An 18746-nucleotide genomic window follows, 5' to 3' on the forward strand; every position below is an offset into this window, starting at 1 on the left:
AGAAAATTAAAATTAAATCATTAAATTAAATAAATAATAACAACCAGGAGTCGTAAATCCTTTATTTGACAAAAAAAAAAAAAACAAGAGTGGACGGGGGTTTTGCGAGGCTAGGCCTGCTGGGAGCGCTGGTGGAAGACGAAGGACACGGCGGCGTCCCAGGCCTCCCTCAGGACCGGGTCTCTCAGGGTCCTCTTGTCCCAGCTGTGGTTCCACTGCGACAGGTCGCCGGAGCAGTCCGAGTCGTCCGGCGGCCGGCGGAGCTCCCTGCCGCCGGCGCAGCGCCGGCACCGGAACCTGTCGTGCGTGTCGCTGGCCGTGTCCCCGTTGAGGCTGAAGAGCTCCCGGAGCTCCCCCAGGGAGAAGTGGCGCTCCACGTCCTGCTCCTCGTCCACCACGCAGCTGCTCAGGGCCTTCTTGTGCGCCTGGCGCTGCAGGATCTTCTCCTCGATGGTCCCCGTCTGCAAACCGGCGGCGGCGGCGTTTTTTAAACCGTCAAAGCTCCCGCCGTCCTCCCCCCCCCTCCCCCCCACTCACCGACAGCAGGCGGTAGATGTAGCAGGTCTTCTTCTGGCCGTCGCGCCACACGCGCGCCATGGCCTGCTCGTCGTTGGCCGGGTTCCAGTCGGGGTCGAACATCACCAGGCGGTTGGCGCCGATCAGGTTGAGGCCGCAGCCGCCCGCCTTGCTGCTCAGCATGAAGACGAAGTCCGGGCTCTGGAGGCGCCCCGGAGCCGTTAGCACGTAGCATCGCTAGCACCCTGGAACTCTTTAGCACGTAGCATCGCTAGCATGAGCCCTGAAACTTTTTAGCATGTAGCATCGCTAGCACCCTGAAACTCTTTAGCACGTAGCATCGCTAGCACCCTGGAACTCTTTAGCACGTAGCATTGCTAGCAACTCTTTAGCACGTAGCATCGCTAGCGTGAGCCCTGAAACTTTTTAGCACGTAGCATTGCTTGCACCCTGGAACTCTTTAGCACGTAGCATTGCTAGCAACTCTTTAGCACGTAGCATCGCTAGCGTGAGCCCTGAAACTTTTTAGCACATAGCATTGCTAGCACCCTGGAACTCTTTAGCACGTAGCATCGCTAGCGTGAGCCCTGAAACTTTTTAGCACATAGCATCGCTAGCACCCTAGAACTCTTTAGCACGTAGCATCGCTAGCGTGAGCCCTGAAACTTTTTAGCACATAGCATCGCTAGCACCCTAGAACTCTTTAGCACGTAGCATCGCTAGCGTGAGCCCTGAAACTTTTTAGCATGTAGCATCGCTAGCACCCTGAAACTCTCTAGCACGTAGCATCGCTAGCACCCTGGAACTCTTTAGCACGTAGCATCACTAGCACCCTGGAACTCTTTAGCACGTAGCATCACTAGCATGAACCCTGAAACTTTTTAGCACATAGCATCGCTAGCACCCTAGAACTCTTTAGCACGTAGCATCGCTAGCACCCTGGAACTCTTTAGCACGTAGCATCGCTAGCACCCTGGAACTCTTTAGCACGTAGCATCGCTAGCACCCTGGAACTCTTTAGCACGTAGCATCGCTAGCACCCTGGAACTCTTTAGCACGTAGCATCGCTAGCACCCTGGAACTCTTTAGCACGTAGCATCGCTAGCACCCTGAAACTCTTTAGCACGTAGCATCGCTAGCACCCTGAAACTCTTTAGCACGTAGCATCACTAGCACCCTGAAACTCTTTAGCACGTAGCATCGCTAGCACCCTGGAACTCTTTAGCACGTAGCATCGCTAGCACCCTGGAACTCTTTAGCACGTAGCATCGCTAGCACCCTGGAACTCTTTAGCACGTAGCATCGCTAGCGTGAGCCCTGAAACTTTTTAGCATGCAGCATCGCTAGCACCCTGAAACTCTTTAGCACGTAGCATCGCTAGCACCCTGGAACTCTTTAGCACGTAGCATTGCTAGCAACTCTTTAGCACGTAGCATCGCTAGCGTGAGCCCTGAAACTTTTTAGCACGTAGCATTGCTTGCACCCTGGAACTCTTTAGCACGTAGCATTGCTAGCAACTCTTTAGCACGTAGCATCGCTAGCGTGAGCCCTGAAACTTTTTAGCACATAGCATTGCTAGCACCCTGGAACTCTTTAGCACGTAGCATCGCTAGCGTGAGCCCTGAAACTTTTTAGCATGTAGCATCGCTAGCACCCTGAAACTCTCTAGCACGTAGCATCGCTAGCACCCTGGAACTCTTTAGCACGTAGCATCACTAGCATGAGCCCTGAAACTTTTTAGCACATAGCATCGCTAGCACCCTAGAACTCTTTAGCACGTAGCATCGCTAGCGTGAGCCCTGAAACTTTTTAGCACATAGCATCGCTAGCACCCTAGAACTCTTTAGCACGTAGCATCGCTAGCGTGAGCCCTGAAACTTTTTAGCATGTAGCATCGCTAGCACCCTGAAACTCTCTAGCACGTAGCATCACTAGCACCCTGGAACTCTTTAGCACGTAGCATCACTAGCATGAGCCCTGAAACTTTTTAGCACATAGCATCGCTAGCACCCTAGAACTCTTTAGCACGTAGCATCGCTAGCACCCTGGAACTCTTTAGCACGTAGCATCGCTAGCACCCTGGAACTCTTTAGCACGTAGCATCGCTAGCACCCTGGAACTCTTTAGCACGTAGCATCGCTAGCATGAGCCCTGAAACTCTTTAGCACGTAGCATCGCTAGCGTGAGCCCTGAAACTTTTTAGCACGTTGCATTGCTAGCACCCTGAAACTCTAGCACGTAGCATCGCTAGCAACCTTTTAGCACGTAGCATCGCTAGCGTGAGCTCTGAAACTTTTTAGCACGTAGCATTGCTAGCAACTCTTTAGCACGTAGCATCGCTAGCGTGAGCCCTGAAACTTTTTAGCACGTTGCATTGCTAGCACCCTGAAACTCTAGCACGTAGCATCGCTAGCAACCTTTTAGCACGTAGCATCACTAGCGTGAGCTCTGAAACTTTTTAGCACGTACCATCGCTAGCAACTTTTTAGAACGTAGCATCGCTAGCGTGAGCCCTGAAACGTTTTAGCACGTAGCATTGCTAGCACCCTGAAACTCTTTAGCACGTAGCATCGCTAGCAACTTTTTAGCATGTAGCATCGCTAGCGTGAGCCCTGAAACTTTTTAGCACGTACCATCGCTAGCAACTCTTTAGCACGTAGCATCGCTAGCAACTCTTTAGCACGTAACATCGCTAGCGTGAGCCCTGAAACTTTTTAGCACGTTGCATTGCTAGCAACTCTTTAGCACGTAGCATCGCTAGCGTGAGCCCTGAAACTTTTTAGCACGTAGCATCGCTAGCACCCTGAATCTCTTTAGCACGTAGCATCGCTAGCGTGAGCCCTGAAAATTTTTAGCACGTAGCATCGCTAGCAACTCTTTAGCACGTAGCATCGCTAGCGTGAGCCCTGAAACTTTTTAGCACGTAGCATTGCTAGCACCCTGAAACTCTAGCACGTAGCATCGCTAGCAACTTTTTAGCACGTAGCATCGCTAGCGTGAGCCCTGAAACTTTTTAGCACGTAGCATTGCTAGCAACTCTTTAGCACTTAGCATCGCTAGCGCGAGCCCTGAAACGCTTTAGCATCGTGACGGTGAGTTTCGGATGACGCCCGGTCTCCATGGAAACGGGGGCGGTACCCACCGATGGGCTATTGAACCGTTCCACAACCTTTGCCCTCTTCTTGATGGACATGGTCCCGTCCAGACGGACGTAGACGTACCTGAAACACACACGCTGATGTTAACACACACACACACACACACACACAGAGGGCAGAAGCTGGGCCCCCACCTCCTGGACCGGCACAGCCTCTCGAACAGGTCCAGGGTCTGGGTGTAATTCGACACCAGGACCACCTTGTCGCTGGTGGTGGTCCGGGTCACTGCCAGGATGTAGTCCAGCACCAGCATCTTCCCTGGGGGGGGGGGGGGGGGGCAGGAGGTTTCTGGGTCAGTTGGTGTCAGATAGACCTGGGGGAGGCGGGTAGCGGCTCCGGTCCTCACCGGACAGATGGGGGTCCACGGCCTTGGCGCTGTATCCCGGCGGGAACAGGTCCAGAGCCCCCTCGAAGCCCTCCTCCTGCGCCAGGCACTTGTCGTAGACCAGGGCCGGGTCTGTCGGGGGGGGGAGGAGGGGGTTTAGGACGGCGGGGGTGGGGGGGGGGGGGGCGGGGGGTGGTGGGGGTTGGGGGGGGTTCTCACGGTTGCAGAGCTTCTTGAGGGAGGTGATGGAGGACAGGGAGGACACCGAGACCTGGTCCTCCTCGGGGAGTCTGGCCTGGCCCAGGAAGCGCCGGTAGAGCTCCGTCTGCAGGGGGGTGAGCCTGGAACCGGAACCGCGTCAGAGTCTGGACCCGGGACATCCCCCCCCCAGGCCGGGACACCCCCCCCCCACCCACCTGCAGCACACCACCTGCTCCACCTTGGCCGGGAGGTACTTGGCCAGGATGTCGGCGGTCCTCCGGATCAGGCAGCGCCCGACGACGGCGGTCAGCTCCCGGAGCCGGGCCTCGCCCGCCAGCCGGTCCTCGGGGCCGGCGGCGGCGTCCCGCCCCCTCAGGATGGGGGCCTCGAAGCGCCTCTTGAACTCCTGGGCCGTGCCCAGGATCCCGGCGTTGACGAAGTGCACCAGGCTGAAGTACTCCAGCAGGTCGTTCTGGATCGGGGTCCCCGAGATCAGAACCCTCCTCGGGGCGCGCAGGGCGTTCAGGGCCTGGTACGTCTGGTTGTCGGAGTTCTTCAGGCGGTGGCCCTGCGGGTCAAGAACCGGATGAGAACGGAGGCGGGGGGGGGGGGGGGGGGTCGGCGACCGGGGCCGGGAGACCGGTACCTCGTCGCAGATGACCAGTCCCACGTCCCCCCGGTGCAGGACGGCGGCGTGCAGACGGAAGGTCTCGTAGGAGATGATGAGGATCGGGGTCGGGGTCCTCCGGCCGTGCTGGGCCACGAAGTTCTCTGGAGGACGAGGAGAACCTGTTAGGACCCGAACCGGTCTCCGAGGGTACCGGAGGTACCGGAGGGGGGTCCCCCGTACCGAGCCGTCGCTCCACGTCCTCCTTCGACCCCCCGTCGATGGCCGCGGCGTGCACCCGGGACCCGAGCCACTTGTGGACCTCGTTGGCCCAGTTGCGGACCAGGCTGGACGGGGAGACCACCACGGCGGTGCGGATCTGCGGCCCGCCGTCCGGACTCTGGCGCAGCAGGGTCCAGACCAGCGCGATGCACTGCAGCGTCTTGCCCAGGCCCATCTCGTCCGCCATGATGCAGCCGAAGGAACCCGGGACCCGCCGGCCCGTCACGCACTCCCACAGGAAGCGCACGCCCTGGAACCAGAACCGGAACCGGAATCAGAACCAGGAAGATGCTCTGAAGGCGGTTCTCCAGGACTCACCTCTCTCTGATGGGGTCGCAGGACTTTTCCTAAAACTGGATCCACCACCACGTGAACCGGAACCTTGTCCCTGCACACAGAACAGGGGGGTTCTCAGAGGCGGGTTCCTGGAGGCGGGTTCGTGCATGTGGGTTCTAGGAGGCGGGTTCTCGGAGGCAGGTTTTTGGAAGCGTATTCTCGGAGGCGGGTTCATGGAGGCAGGTTCTCGGAAGCGTATTCTCGGAGGCGGGTTTGCGGTGGCGGGTTCATGGAGGCGGGTTATCAGAGGCGTGTTCGCGGTGGCGGGTTCATGGAGGCAGGGTTTGCGCAGGCGGGTTCTCGGAGGCGTGTTGGCGGAGGCGGGTTCGCGGAGGCGGGTTCTCGGAGGCGTGTTGGCGGAAGCGGGTTCGCGGAGGCGGGTTCTCGGAAGCGTGTTCTTGGAGGCGGGTTCTCGGTGGCGGGTTCTCGGAAGCGGGTTTTTGGAAGCGTGTTCTTGGAGGCGGGTTCTCGGAGGCAGGTTTTTGGAAGCGTGTTCTCAGAGGCGGGTTCGCAGTGGCGGGTTCATGGAGGCAGGGTTTGCGCAGGCGGGTTCTCGGAGGCGGGTTTGCGGAGGCGGGTTCTCGGAGGCGGGTTTTTGGAAGCGTGTTCTTGGAGGCGGGTTCTCGGAGGCGTGTTGGCAGAAGCGGGTTCGCGGAGGCGGGTTCTCGGAAGCGGGTTTTTGGAAGTGTGTTCTTGAAGGCGGGTTCTCGGTGGCGGGTTTTTGGAAGCGTGTTCTCAGAGGCGGGTTCGCAGTGGCGGGTTCATGGAGGCAGGGTTTGCGCAGGCGGGTTCTCGGAGGCGGGTTTTTGGAAGCGTGTTCTTGGAGGCGGGTTCTCGGAGGCGGGTTTTTGGAAGCGTGTTCTTGGAGGCGGGTTCTCGGAGGCGTGTTGGCGGAAGCGGGTTCACGGAGGCGGGTTCTCGGAAGCGGGTTTTTGGAAGTGTGTTCTTGGAGGCGGGTTCTCGGTGGCGGGTTCTCGGAAGCGGGTTTTTGGAAGCGTGTTCTTGGAGGCGGGTTCTCGGAGGCAGGTTTTTGGAAGCGTGTTCTCAGAGGCGGGTTCGCAGTGGCGGGTTCATGGAGGCAGGGTTTGGGCAGGCGGGTTCTCGGAGGCGGGTTTTTGGAAGCGTGTTCTTGGAGGCGGGTTCTCGGAGGCGGGTTTTTGGAAGCGTGTTCTTGGAGGCGGGTTCTCGGAGGCGTGTTGGCGGAAGCGGGTTCGCGGAGGCGGGTTCTCGGAAGCGGGTTTTTGGAAGTGTGTTCTTGAAGGCGGGTTCTCGGTGGCGGGTTCTCGGAAGCGGGTTTTTGGAAGCGTGTTCTTGGAGGCGGGTTCTCGGAGGCAGGTTTTTGGAAGCGTGTTCTTGGAGGCGGGTTCTCGGAGGCGTGTTGGCGGAAGCGGGTTCACGGAGGCGGGTTCTCGGAAGCGGGTTTTTGGAAGCGTGTTCTCAGAGGCGGGTTCGCAGTGGCGGGTTCATGGAGGCAGGGTTTGCTCAGGCGGGTTCTCGGAGGCGGGTTTGCGGAGGCTGGTTCTCGGAAGCGGGTTTTTGGAAGCGTGTTCTTGGAGGCGGGTTCTCGGAGGCAGGTTTTTGGAAGCGTGTTCTCAGAGGCGGGTTCGCAGTGGCGGGTTCATGGAGGCAGGGTTTGCGCAGGCGGGTTCTCGGAGGCGGGTTTTTGGAAGCGTGTTCTTGGAGGCGGGTTCTCGGAGGCGTGTTGGCGGAAGCGGGTTCGCGCAGGCGGGTTCTCGGAAGCGAGTTTTTGGAAGTGTGTTCTTGAAGGCGGGTTCTCGGAGGCAGGTTTTTGGAAGCGTGTTCTCAGAGGCGGGTTCGCAGTGGCGGGTTCATGGAGGCAGGGTTTGCGCAGGCGGGTTCTCGGAGGCGGGTTTGCGGAGGCGGGTTCTCGGAGGCGGGTTTTTGGAAGCGTGTTCTTGGAGGCGGGTTCTCGGAGGCGTGTTGGCGGAAGCGGGTTCGCGGAGGCGGGTTCTCGGAAGCGGGTTTTTGGAAGTGTGTTCTTGGAGGCGGGTTCTCGGTGGCGGGTTCTCGGAAGCGGGTTTTTGGAAGCGTGTTCTTGGAGGCGGGTTCTCGGAGGCAGGTTTTTGGAAGCGTGTTCTCAGAGGCGGGTTCGCAGTGGCGGGTTCATGGAGGCAGGGTTTGCGCAGGCGGGTTCTCGGAGGCGGGTTTTTGGAAGCGTGTTCTTGGAGGCGGGTTCTCGGAGGCGTGTTGGCGGAAGCGGGTTCGCGGAGGCGGGTTCTCGGAAGCGGGTTTTTGGAAGTGTGTTCTTGAAGGCGGGTTCTCGGTGGCGGGTTCTCGGAAGCGGGTTTTTGGAAGCGTGTTCTTGGAGGCGGGTTCTCGGAGGCAGGTTTTTGGAAGCGTGTTCTCAGAGGCGGGTTCGCAGTGGCGGGTTCATGGAGGCAGGGTTTGCGCAGGCGGGTTCTCGGAGGCGGGTTTTTGGAAGCGTGTTCTTGGAGGCGGGTTCTCGGAGGCGTGTTGGCGGAAGCGGGTTCACGGAGGCGGGTTCTCGGAAGCGGGTTTTTGGAAGCGTGTTCTCAGAGGCGGGTTCGCAGTGGCGGGTTCATGGAGGCAGGGTTTGCTCAGGCGGGTTCTCGGAGGCGGGTTTGCGGAGGCGGGTTCTCGGAAGCGGGTTTTTGGAAGCGTGTTCGCAGAGGAGGCGGGTTCGCGGTGGCGGGTTCATGGAGGCAGGGTTTGCGCAGGCGGGTTCTCGGAGGCGGGTTTGCGGTGGCAGGTTCAAGAAGGCGGGTTCGCACAAGCGGGTTCTGGGAGGCGGGTTCGCGGTGGTGGGTTCTTGGAGGCATGTTGGCGGAGGTGGATTCGCGGAGGCGGGTTCCTGGAGGCGGGTTCTTGGAGGCGGGTTTTTAGAGGCAGGTTCTCGGAGGCGGGTTCTCGGAGGCGGGTTCCCGGAGGCGGGTTCCCGGAGGCGGGTTCTCGGAGGCGGGTTCTCAGAGGCAAGTTCCTGGAGGCAGGTTCTCGGAGGCAGGTTCTCGGAGGCGGGTTCTCGGAGGCGGGTTCGCACAGGCTGGTTCGCAGAGGTGGGTTCCCAGAGGTGGGTTCCCAGAGGTTCTGTTCCCGGAGGCGGGTTCGCGCAGGCTGGTTTGTGGAGGCGGGTTCTCGGAAGCGGGTTTTTGGAAGCGTGTTCTTGGAGGCGGGTTCTCGGTGGCGGGTTCTCGGAAGCGGGTTTTTGGAAGCGTGTTCTTGGAGGCGGGTTCTCGGTGGCGGGTTCTCGGAGGCAGGTTTTTGGAAGCGTTTTCGCAGAGGCGGGTTCGCGGTGGCGGGTTCATGGAGGCAGGGTTTACGCAGGCGGGTTCTCGGAGGCGGGTTCGCGGTGGTGGGTTCTTGGAGGCGGGTTTTTAGAGGCAGGTTCTCGGAGGCGGGTTCTCGGAGGCGGGTTCCCGGAGGCGGGTTCGCACAGGCTGGTTCGCAGAGGTGGGTTCCCAGAGGTGGGTTCCCAGAGGTTCTGTTCCCGGAGGCGGGTTCGCGCAGGCTGGTTTGTGGAGGCGGGTTCTCGGAAGCGGGTTTTTGGAAGCGTGTTCTTGGAGGCGGGTTCTCGGTGGCGGGTTCTCGGAAGCGGGTTTTTGGAAGCGTGTTCTTGGAGGCGGGTTCTCGGTGGCGGGTTCTCGGAGGCAGGTTTTTGGAAGCGTTTTCGCAGAGGCGGGTTCGCGGTGGCGGGTTCATGGAGGCAGGGTTTACGCAGGCGGGTTCTCGGAGGCGGGTTCGCCGTGGCAGGTTCATGAAGGCGGGTTCGCACAAGCGGGTTCTGGAAGGCGGGTTCTTGGAGGCATGTTGGCGGAGGTGGATTCGCGGAGGCGGGTTCCTGGAGGCGGGTTCTTGGAGGCGGGTTTTTAGAGGCAGGTTCTCGGAGGCGGGTTCCTGGAGGCGTGTTCTTGGAGGCGGGTTCTCGGAGGCAGGTTTTTGGAAGCGTGTTCGCAGAGGAGGCGGGTTCGCGGTGGCGGGTTCTCGGAGGCGGGTTTTTAGAAGCGGGTTCGCACAGGCGGGTTCTCGGAGGCGGGTTTTAGAAGCGGGTTCGCACAGGCGGGTTCTCGGAGGCGGGTTCCCGGAGGCGGGTTCTCGCAGGCGGGATCTCGGAGGCGGGTTCGCACAGGCGGGTTCTCGGAGGCGGGTTCTCGGAGGCGGGATCTCGGAGGCGGGTTCGCACAGGCGGGATCTCGGAGGCGGGTTCTCGGAGGCGGGTTTTTAGAGGCGGGTTCTCGGAGGCGGGTTCGCACAGGCGGGATCTCGGAGGCGGGTTCCTGGAGGCGGGTTCTCGGAGGCGTGTTTTTGGAGGCAGGTTCCCGGAGGCGGGTTCGTGGATGCGTGTTTGCGGAGGCGGGTTCTCGCAGGCGGGTTCTCGGAGGACTCACCTGTCGGCCGTGAGCCGCTCGTGCGCGCTCAGCACCGGCGGCTCGTACAGGACCAGAGCGTCTTCCTCGTAGGGGTCGTGCAGGGCCTTCCGGATCCCCGCGCGCTTCAGGCCCAGCGCCCGGGCTCCCGGGACGCCTGCGGGGACCGATCAGGGGCCAGTCGGTCAGTCAGTCCGGGACCGGAGGGGGGGGGGGGGCGGGGCCACGCGGCACACCTCACCTGTGTAGTTGGGGATGGGGACTTTAAAGGGCCGGGACAGGATCCTCCGGATGAATTCCTCCTGAGAAAGGAAACATGTTAGAACAGGATCTGCAGATTAAGACCTGTGTGGGTCCTCACATGTCTGTCCCTGTCCTGGTCCTGGTCCTGGTCCTGGTCCCGGCTGTTCAGCTGTGTCAGAGGCTTCCTGTCCTCTCCCCCTCCGTTGTCCCCTTTGGTTCTTTTGTCCTGCAGAAACACAGCCTGGGTGAGAAGACACGAAGGAGACATGATGAAGCGTCTCCAGTGGACTCACTGTCCTCCGTGTCCTCCCCTCGTTCTCACTCCTGTCCCCGCCATGCTTCCGTTTAGCGACCTGGCTCGGAGCCAGACTTCTCCTCTGTGGACGCAGAGAACAGAAAGGTCGAGCTTTAATCTGCAGAAATGCGGACAGAGGGTGAAGAAGTTTGTTACCATGTCGATGGCGGCGTCCCGCGCGTTTCGGATCCACTGGTTACCCCGCTAGTTGGTGCCCGTCCTGTAGCGTCCGCTGTTGCTGCTCGTGACAGATTTTAAAACATGGACAGAAACCTAAAGCCATATTAACAAACTTCGTTTAAAAATGATTTACAATCGAGTTTAAAGCGACGGAAATTTTGAGAGAATTATTTTAACTTCTCATGTCATGAACGGCAGCGACTACCGGAAGTCACCGGTTAATAGGGATACGAGTTAATCCAATACACCGCCGCAGCCGCGCGAACGACAGCTTTTCTTTACAACGGGCTCGTTTTCCCACAAACCAGACGATTAAACGTGTGAAGTCACGTTACACAAGTCAAATAACAGCAGCTACTCGGGAGAATAAATCTCCAGTTTTACTTTTTACCTGTTCTGAAATTCGCGCTAAACTTACGTACGGGAAGCCAGACGGGCCAAAAAAAAAAAAAAAAAGGCGAAGAACCGCAGACTGAAGAACAGCTTCTTTTTCTATTACGTTTAGTCAAATTATAAATATGAAACAAAGTCGAATCAGATATTTTAATTCTTTTTATTAAGAAACAATAAAAAGGAGGTGGAGGAGGGAGCGTGCTTCTGTCCTTTCAGAATAAAACTGTGAAGCAATTTCAAAGATTAAAGAACACGGAACTGAAATTATGCTAAAAGATCCCGTTTCCATGACACCCCCCCCCCCCCAAAAAAAAAAAAAAAACCCAAAACAAAACAGAATAACAGTATGAATAAAGCAGTGTAACTTTTTTTTCCAACAAGAACTGAACGGTTGTCACGGAAACGGGAGTTCTTGTTGCTTCACTCCATGATGGCGCGGTAGATGACCGGCTCGATGTAGTCGCCGCGGTAACGGGAGTTGATCACCCGCTGCCTCTTGGACTCCCGGATGATCTCCTTCTCCTCGAAGATCCCGTCGAATCTCATGTCGGACGCCTTGGACTGCGGAGAGAAGGGGGACAGCTCAGTGCCGGGTTACCGGCGCTCGGCGTCGGCGCCGCCCCCCGCCCAAGGCTCCACCCACCAGCCGCGACTTGACCCTCTTGGGCAGCTCCTCCTCCAGGGTGTAGACGTCGTCTCTCTTGGCCGTCAGCTGCGAGCCGTCCTCGAACTCCACCAGGTACATCTGGATGACGTGGGCGGAGACGAACTTGGCGCCGTACACCAGGCCGTCGGTCCACCGCACCTGCACCACGTCGCCCGGCGGCGGCGGGCCGAGCCGCGCGCAGTCCCGACTCTGTTGGGGGGGGGGAATGGGCGGTCACCTCGACGGCCGGCGAGGGGGGGGGGGGGGGGGCCGCCTCGCCGGACGCTCCGCCTACCACGATGTCCTCGGGGAACAGGTTGTCGCTGAAGGAGCCGTCGTCGAAGTTGACCTCGTAGAAGGTCTCCCGGGACGGCCGCACCACGTCGCACTGGTAGTACCGCCCGTTCTTGTGCTTGCAGATGACCTTTTGACCCACGGCCAGCTCCAGCATGGCGGCTTTGTCGCGCTGTCGGAGGAGAGACGGTTACCGTCGAGTGGCGGGGCGGGCGAGCGGGCGGGGCCTCACCTCCACGGGGGCGGGGCCTTTGTGTCGGCAGCAGGTGACGTGCACCACGAACGGCCACTCGTCCGGCTGGAGGAGGACGCCGGCCGCCTGGGCGCAGGTGGGGTGGTAGGCGGTGGGGCAGCGGCCGTGGGAGCACTGGACGCAACAGCCGGACGCCTTCTTCAGCCGTTTCTTACAGTAGTAGCACTTCTGTGGAGGGAAGGGGGGTGGGGGGGGGGGTGTTACCGTGGAAACTGTCTCCATGGGAACAGAGGGAGAAAACTCGGTCTCAATGGAAACGGAGGGAAAACACGGTCTCCGTGGAAACAAAGGATAACTCTTGGTCTCCGTGGGAATGGAGAGAGAAAACACTCGGTCTCCATGGAAACGGAGGGAAAACACGGTCTGCCTGGAAACGAAGGATAACTAACGAAGGATAACTCTTGGTCTCCATGGAAACGGAGAGAGAACACTCGGTCTCCACGGAAACGGAAGGAAAACACTGTCTCCATGTAAACGGGGGAAGAACACTAGGTCACCATGTGAACGGAGAGAGAGAGAGAACACTCGTCTCCATGGAGACAGAGGGAAAATAAACACTCGTCGCCATGGTAACAGGGGGACCAACCAGCTTGAATCTCTGCAGAGGAATCCCACTCAGGTCAACCGGACGTCTCTCGGTGACGTTGACGAAACGAGCCTCCAACACCGCGACCGCGCACAACACATGGACCCACCTGGAACACACACACACACACACACACACACACACACACACACACACACACACACACACACACACACGAGTGTAGTCAGGCGGAAGTGTTGACATTTGTCCGAACGACTGTAATGTTGTAAAAGACTGACTTGTTGTTGGTGGTTTCCTGTAAGGCTCCGCCCCTCAACGCACACAAGCAACAGCTCTACGCACACACGCACACACACACACACACACACACACACACACACACACACACAGGTTAAGGAACAGCCGGACTGCCTGTTGCGCAGCGTTGCGACCGCTCACCTCCGCCACAGCGTCGGCCTTACAGCGTGAACACTCCCACTCCTGGCCTACGCTGGAGGGATCCACGCCGTAGCACGCTGTTAGGACACACACACACACACACACACACACACACACACACACACACACACACACACACACACACACACACAGGCACGGTGTCATTACGGGGCAGTGCGTGGAGGCGCGCGTGTGTGGGCGTACTGACAGGCATGCACGCGGACGCTACACCGTGAGCAGCTGAGCAGGGCGCTGGTGCCGTCGGCGGCGGGCGGCGGCGGCCTCCGGGAGTCTTCTTCGGTGGTGGTGCTGAAGCAGGACTCGGGGATCAGCGGTTTGGTCCGGGCCGGCGGGGGGGCCAGAGGCGCCGCCTGGCTGCACTGGGAGGAGAACAGCGAGCAGACGGAGCAGTACGGCGGCGTGGAGCCGGCTCGGCGGTTGTACTCGCGCTCCTTCTTCAGGCTGGGGGGGTTGTTCTGCCAGAGGTGGGCCAGAGGTTTGGCCCACGGCTCCCCCTGCAGGCCGCCCGGCTCCACGAGGGGGGGCTCCTCTGGGAGGACGGCGGAGGGGGGGGGGGGGGGGTGTTACTATCGTGCAACCAGTTACCATGGCAAGGCTTCAAATGAGAACTTGGATGCGGTTACCATGGCAACCTTGATCCCCGTCGTGACTCTGCTCCTTCACCAGAGGCGGCCCCCCCACATCGGGCTCCGGCTCCGCCGCCCCCTGCTGGCCGGCGCCCGCACCGTCGTCCTCGTAGTCTCCCTTGGCGTAGCTGTGGACGTGCAGGACGTCGGCGGGACTCAGCGTCCTCTGGAACAGCGTGGCGGCGGCAGGGTCGGCGCCGGGCTCCGCCTCCTCGGGGGGGGCCGTGGCCGGGGCCGGGGCTGGCGCCTTCTTGGAAGGACTCCTCCGCCTGCTGGACGTCTTCTTGGTTCGGGTGGAGGACGGTTTCACCGCGGCGCCGTCTGAACGACGCAGTGCAGCGTTAGCCGCTAGCTACATGTTAGCATGAGCTGACGGCGCTACTGGTTGTCTGGTGTATTAGCATCAGCTACATTAGCATTACCTGCATCAGTATTAGCATGACCTATATTAGCATTACCTACATCAGTATTAGCATGAGCAACATTGCCTACAACCGCATTAGCATGAGCTATATTAACATTAGCTAAATCAGCATTAGGTACATCAGTAATAGGATTAGCTACATTACCTACATTAGCATTAGCTATATTAATATTAGCTACATGAGTATTAGCAACAGCTACATTGGCAATAATATTGGCTACATTACCTACATCAGTATTAGCATGAGCTACATTAGCATTAGCAACATCAGTAATAGGACTGGCTACATTACTTATATTAGTATTAGCATTAGCTACATTACCTACATCGGCATTAACATGAGCTAAATTAGCATGAACTTCATCAGTAATAGGATTAGCTACATTACTTACATTAGTATTAGCATGAGCTACATTAGCATTAGCTACATTACCTACATCACCATTAGCATGACCTACATTAGCATTAGCTACATCACTTACATCAGCATTAGCATGAGCTACATTAGCATTAGATACAGTACCTACATCTCCATTAGCATGAGCTACATTAGCATTAGCTACATCACCTACATCAGCATTAGCATGAGCTACATTAGCATTAGCTACATCACCTACATCAGCATTAGCATGAGCTACATTAGCATTAGATACAGTACCTACATCTCCATTAGCATGAGCCACATTAGCATTAGATACAGTACCTACATCTCCATTAGCATGAGCTACATTAGCATTAGCTACATTACCTACATCAGCATTAGCTACATTAGCATTAGCTACATCACCTACATCAGCATTAGCATGAGCTACATTAGCATTAGCTACATTACCTACATCAGCATTAGCTACATTAGCATTAGCTACATCACCTACATCAGCATTAGCATGAGCTACATTAGCATTAACTGCATTACCTATGTCAGTATTAGCATTAACTCTATTAGCATTACCTTTGTCCTGGGACTCTTTTCTGGACATACTGGTCTTGCTTGGCTCCGCCCCCTCTTCCTCGTCCAGGTCCTGTCGAGGTGGAGGGTCCGGCCCTGGCCCCGCCCCCGCCCCTCCTCTCGGGACGTGGGCGGCCTCTGGCGCCGGTCCGGAGTGGTCGACGGGCGCCAGGTCCTTCCCGGCCCTCCAGCGCTCGTAGCGTTCTGGCTGGAACCTCCGGACGAAGACGTCCATGGAGATGTGGGCCCCGTCCTGACGGCAGGAACACTGCGGAGGGGGGGGGGGGAGGAGGCGGGGCAACACCCAGACGCATAAAGGTCAGCAACTCCGCGTGGCGCCGCCGGCCTTTCAAAGAACAGCGTACCAGCGCCGCCCGCTTCCCGTAGTCGATCCACCGCCGCGTGGCGAAGTTGGCCGACTCGGCGACGTTGAAGCCGTGGTTGAACCCGGCGTGGTAGCAGAAGGGGAAGGTGACCACGAACTGCCCCGCCTCCTGGGTGGCCGTCTCCACGGCGACGCCGTACTTCCTCAGCACCCGCGGCGAGATGAGCGTCATCCGGTGGCGGAGGAACGCGGCGCAGCTCTGAGCGTTCCCTGGAAAGAAGCCTGGGAACGCCGCCGCTAGCATTAGCGTTAGCTAGATAGCAGGATTAGCCGGCGGCTACTTGTTAGAATTAGCATTAGCTGGAGACTACATTGACAGTAAGTGACACGCTGATGCTATGGGTTAGCATTAGCTGTTAGCTGGAGGCTACATGTTAGCATTAGCATTGGCGCCGTACCCTTGGCCAGTCGTTCCAGTCTCTTGCCGTGTTCCGGCGGAACGGCGTACCTGCAGGACAGAACCAGACATGAGAACCCGGTCCGAGTCGGTCCTGGTCCTCGTTCCGGACCTGGTCGTGGTTCCGTACCAGGTTCTGGGCTCTCCGAAGTGCAGGTAGCTGATGCCGTACAGGTCCATGTCCTCGGTGTGCCAGGCGGCGGCGCTCTTCCACATGCCGAAGTTGAGAAGCGGCGCCGTCGCCCGGTCCTCCGCCGCGTCCAGGATGGAGTCCAGCCGGCCCACGTTCCACTCCGTCACGTCCTGCGGCGGGCGGAACCCCGTCACGCGCCGGGAGACGGTCGGACGGACGGACGGACGGACGGACGGACGGACGGACTCACGGGGTCGTAGAGCGTTCCGCTGACGTCGGCGCCGTACAGCGGGGGGTCGAAGGTCAGGGTCTTCCAGAACTTCCTCTCCAGTTCCTCCGCATCCAGACAGCTGGGACCGCGGAACCTGGAGGAGAACCGAGACCCGGGTTCAGACGCGGTCGGGAGGAATCGGCGAGCGTCCCCGACCCGTCCCCGCGGACTTGTCCAGGCCGGACGTCTTCCGGAACTCCTGGACCGTCAGCGGCTTCTTCTGGATGTTGAACAGCGTGAAGAGTCCCGCCTGACCCGTCACCACCTGCTGCAGCGGCGCCGGGATGGACAGCGCCTCCACGTCGTCGTAGCAACGCCGCGGCGACCACCCTTTGGGAGGGACCACCTGACAGAGGAGGGAGGAGTCAGATACCGAGTACCGATACCGAATACCGAGAACTGACACTGATATGGAATACTGATACCGAGAACTGATACGGAGTACCGATACCAAGTATCGATACCGAGTACTGCTACTGAGCATCGATATGAGAACTGATACCGAGTACCGATACCAAGTACTGATACTGACTACCAATACAGAGAACTGATGAGTGTTGATGCCAAGTATTGATGCTGAGTACTGATACCAAGTACCAATATAGAGAACTGATACTGAGTACCGATACTGAGTACTGATACCAAGTACCAATACGAGAACTAATACTGAGCACCGATACCAAGTATCGATACCGAGTACTGCTAATGAGTATCGATACAAGTACTGATACCGAGTACAGATACAGAGAACTGATATTGAGTATCGATACCAAGCACTGTTACTGAGTACCGATACGAGAACTGATACCGAGTACCGATACCAAGTACTAATACTGACTACCAATACAGAGAACTGATAAGTATCGATACCAAGTATTGATACTGAGTACTGATACCAAGTACCAATACAGAGAACTGATAATGAGTATCGATACCAAGTATTGATACTGAGTACTGATACCAAGTACCAATACTGAGTACTGATACTGAGCATCGATACAAAGTATTGATACAGAGTACTGATACCAAGTACCAATATAGAGAACTGATACTGAGTACCGATACTGAGTACTGATACCGAGTACCAATACGAGAACTAATACTGAGCACCGATACCAAGTATCGATACCAAGCACTGCTACTGAGTACCGATACGAGAACTGATACTGAGTACCGATACCAAGTACTGATACTGAATACCAATACAGAGAACTGATTAAGTATCGATACCAAGAATTGATACAGAGTACTGATACCAAGTACCAATACTGAGTACTGATACTGAGCATCGATACAAAGTATTGATATAGAGTACTGATACCGAGTACCAATACGAGAACTAATACTGAGCACCGATACTAAATATCGATACCGAGTACTGCTACTGAGTACCGATACAAGTACTGATACCGAGTACAGATACAGAGAACTGATGTTGAGTATCGACACCAAGAACTAATACCGAGTATCGATACCAAGCACTGCTACTGAGTACTGATACGAGAACTGATACCGAGTACCGATACCAAGTACTGATACTGACTACCAATACAGAGAACTGATTAAGTATCGATACCAAGTATTGATACTGAGTACTGATGCTGAGTACCAATACTGAGTACTGATACTGAGTACCAATACTGAGTACTGATACCGAGTACCAATACGAAAACTGATACTGAGCATCGATACCAACAACTGATACTAAGTACCAACACCGACAAGTACCAATACCGAGAACCGATACTGATTACCGATACCAAGAACCGATACTGATTGCCGATACCGCATCGTGGGTCCACACTCACCCTGGCCATCCCGGCCCGGTGCGCTCCCTGAGACTCCATGAAGGCCACGTAGCGCCCGAAGTCTCTGAACTCCTCTCTGGAAGGGTGAAAGGTCATGACCCTGGAGGACTCGGCGCGGACCCGGGTGGCGGAGGTCATCTTGGGATGCTTGACCTTTGACCTCCGCGGACTGACCGGAAACAGAAATCAGCCGGAGCCGCAACACGTCTACACAGCTACATTCACTCTATGTTCTCTACATCTATCCGCTTCTATGTTGTACACTTCCTGAAGTTAACAGTTAGCCTCCATGCTAACAACAAAGCGGCAAACCTCCACTTTTAGAGTAAATAAACATCCGTTTCTGTAAATAAACGCAATAGGAGAGCTGAATTCGTGTTTTAGGAGATGAAATAAAGATTATTGATCAGCTGACTGGAGAGAAATGCCAGCTGTTAGCAGTTAGCTGCTAGCAGCACATAAACCCCGCCATTCTCCGGTCTTTCTCTTCCAGACGAACACCTGTCAGAGGCACGCGCGGGACTCACGCGGCTCCAGATGTTCAGTTGACGGTGTTTCTTTTCCGGTAATCACCTGCTTTCAGTCAGAAAAAAAACAAAGATTGTCGCTCCGAGCTGGAACGACGCTCCTCCATTACTTCACTGCGCGTGCGCACTATGTGTTTTGTTTACACGA

General features: G+C 57.2%; 2 protein-coding genes across 2 annotated transcripts; both read right to left on the minus strand.

Moving 5' to 3' along the window:
* Window positions 1-44: 44 nt before the first annotated feature.
* rad54l (RAD54 like) lies at window positions 45-10899 on the minus strand. Its single transcript, XM_030087662.1, has 15 exons — window positions 10463-10899; window positions 10305-10388; window positions 10130-10237; window positions 10010-10070; window positions 9790-9925; window positions 5408-5477; window positions 5051-5339; window positions 4847-4971; window positions 4416-4768; window positions 4219-4340; window positions 4021-4131; window positions 3809-3932; window positions 3659-3737; window positions 538-717; window positions 45-461 (listed from the first exon to the last, which is right to left on the minus strand). Exons 1-15 carry the CDS (start codon window positions 10463-10465, stop codon window positions 111-113), a joined length of 2196 nt encoding a protein of 731 aa, XP_029943522.1. The 5' UTR covers window positions 10466-10899; the 3' UTR covers window positions 45-110.
* A 121-nt stretch (window positions 10900-11020) lies between these two features.
* kdm4aa (lysine (K)-specific demethylase 4A, genome duplicate a) lies at window positions 11021-18716 on the minus strand. The gene is made up of 16 exons (XM_030087661.1): window positions 18072-18716; window positions 16434-16609; window positions 16243-16357; window positions 15990-16162; window positions 15861-15910; window positions 15443-15684; window positions 15081-15345; window positions 13702-14025; window positions 13266-13607; window positions 13058-13134; window positions 12898-12953; window positions 12659-12767; window positions 12052-12240; window positions 11821-11991; window positions 11523-11735; window positions 11021-11440 (listed from the first exon to the last, which is right to left on the minus strand). The coding sequence occupies exons 1-16, from the start codon at window positions 18207-18209 to the stop codon at window positions 11300-11302; spliced, it is 2781 nt and encodes a 926-aa protein (XP_029943521.1). The 5' UTR covers window positions 18210-18716; the 3' UTR covers window positions 11021-11299.
* Between the last annotated feature and the right edge of the window lie 30 nt (window positions 18717-18746).

This window comes from Salarias fasciatus, unplaced genomic scaffold, assembly GCF_902148845.1.
Source record: "Salarias fasciatus unplaced genomic scaffold, fSalaFa1.1, whole genome shotgun sequence".
Classification (NCBI taxonomy): Eukaryota; Metazoa; Chordata; class Actinopteri; order Blenniiformes; family Blenniidae; genus Salarias; species Salarias fasciatus.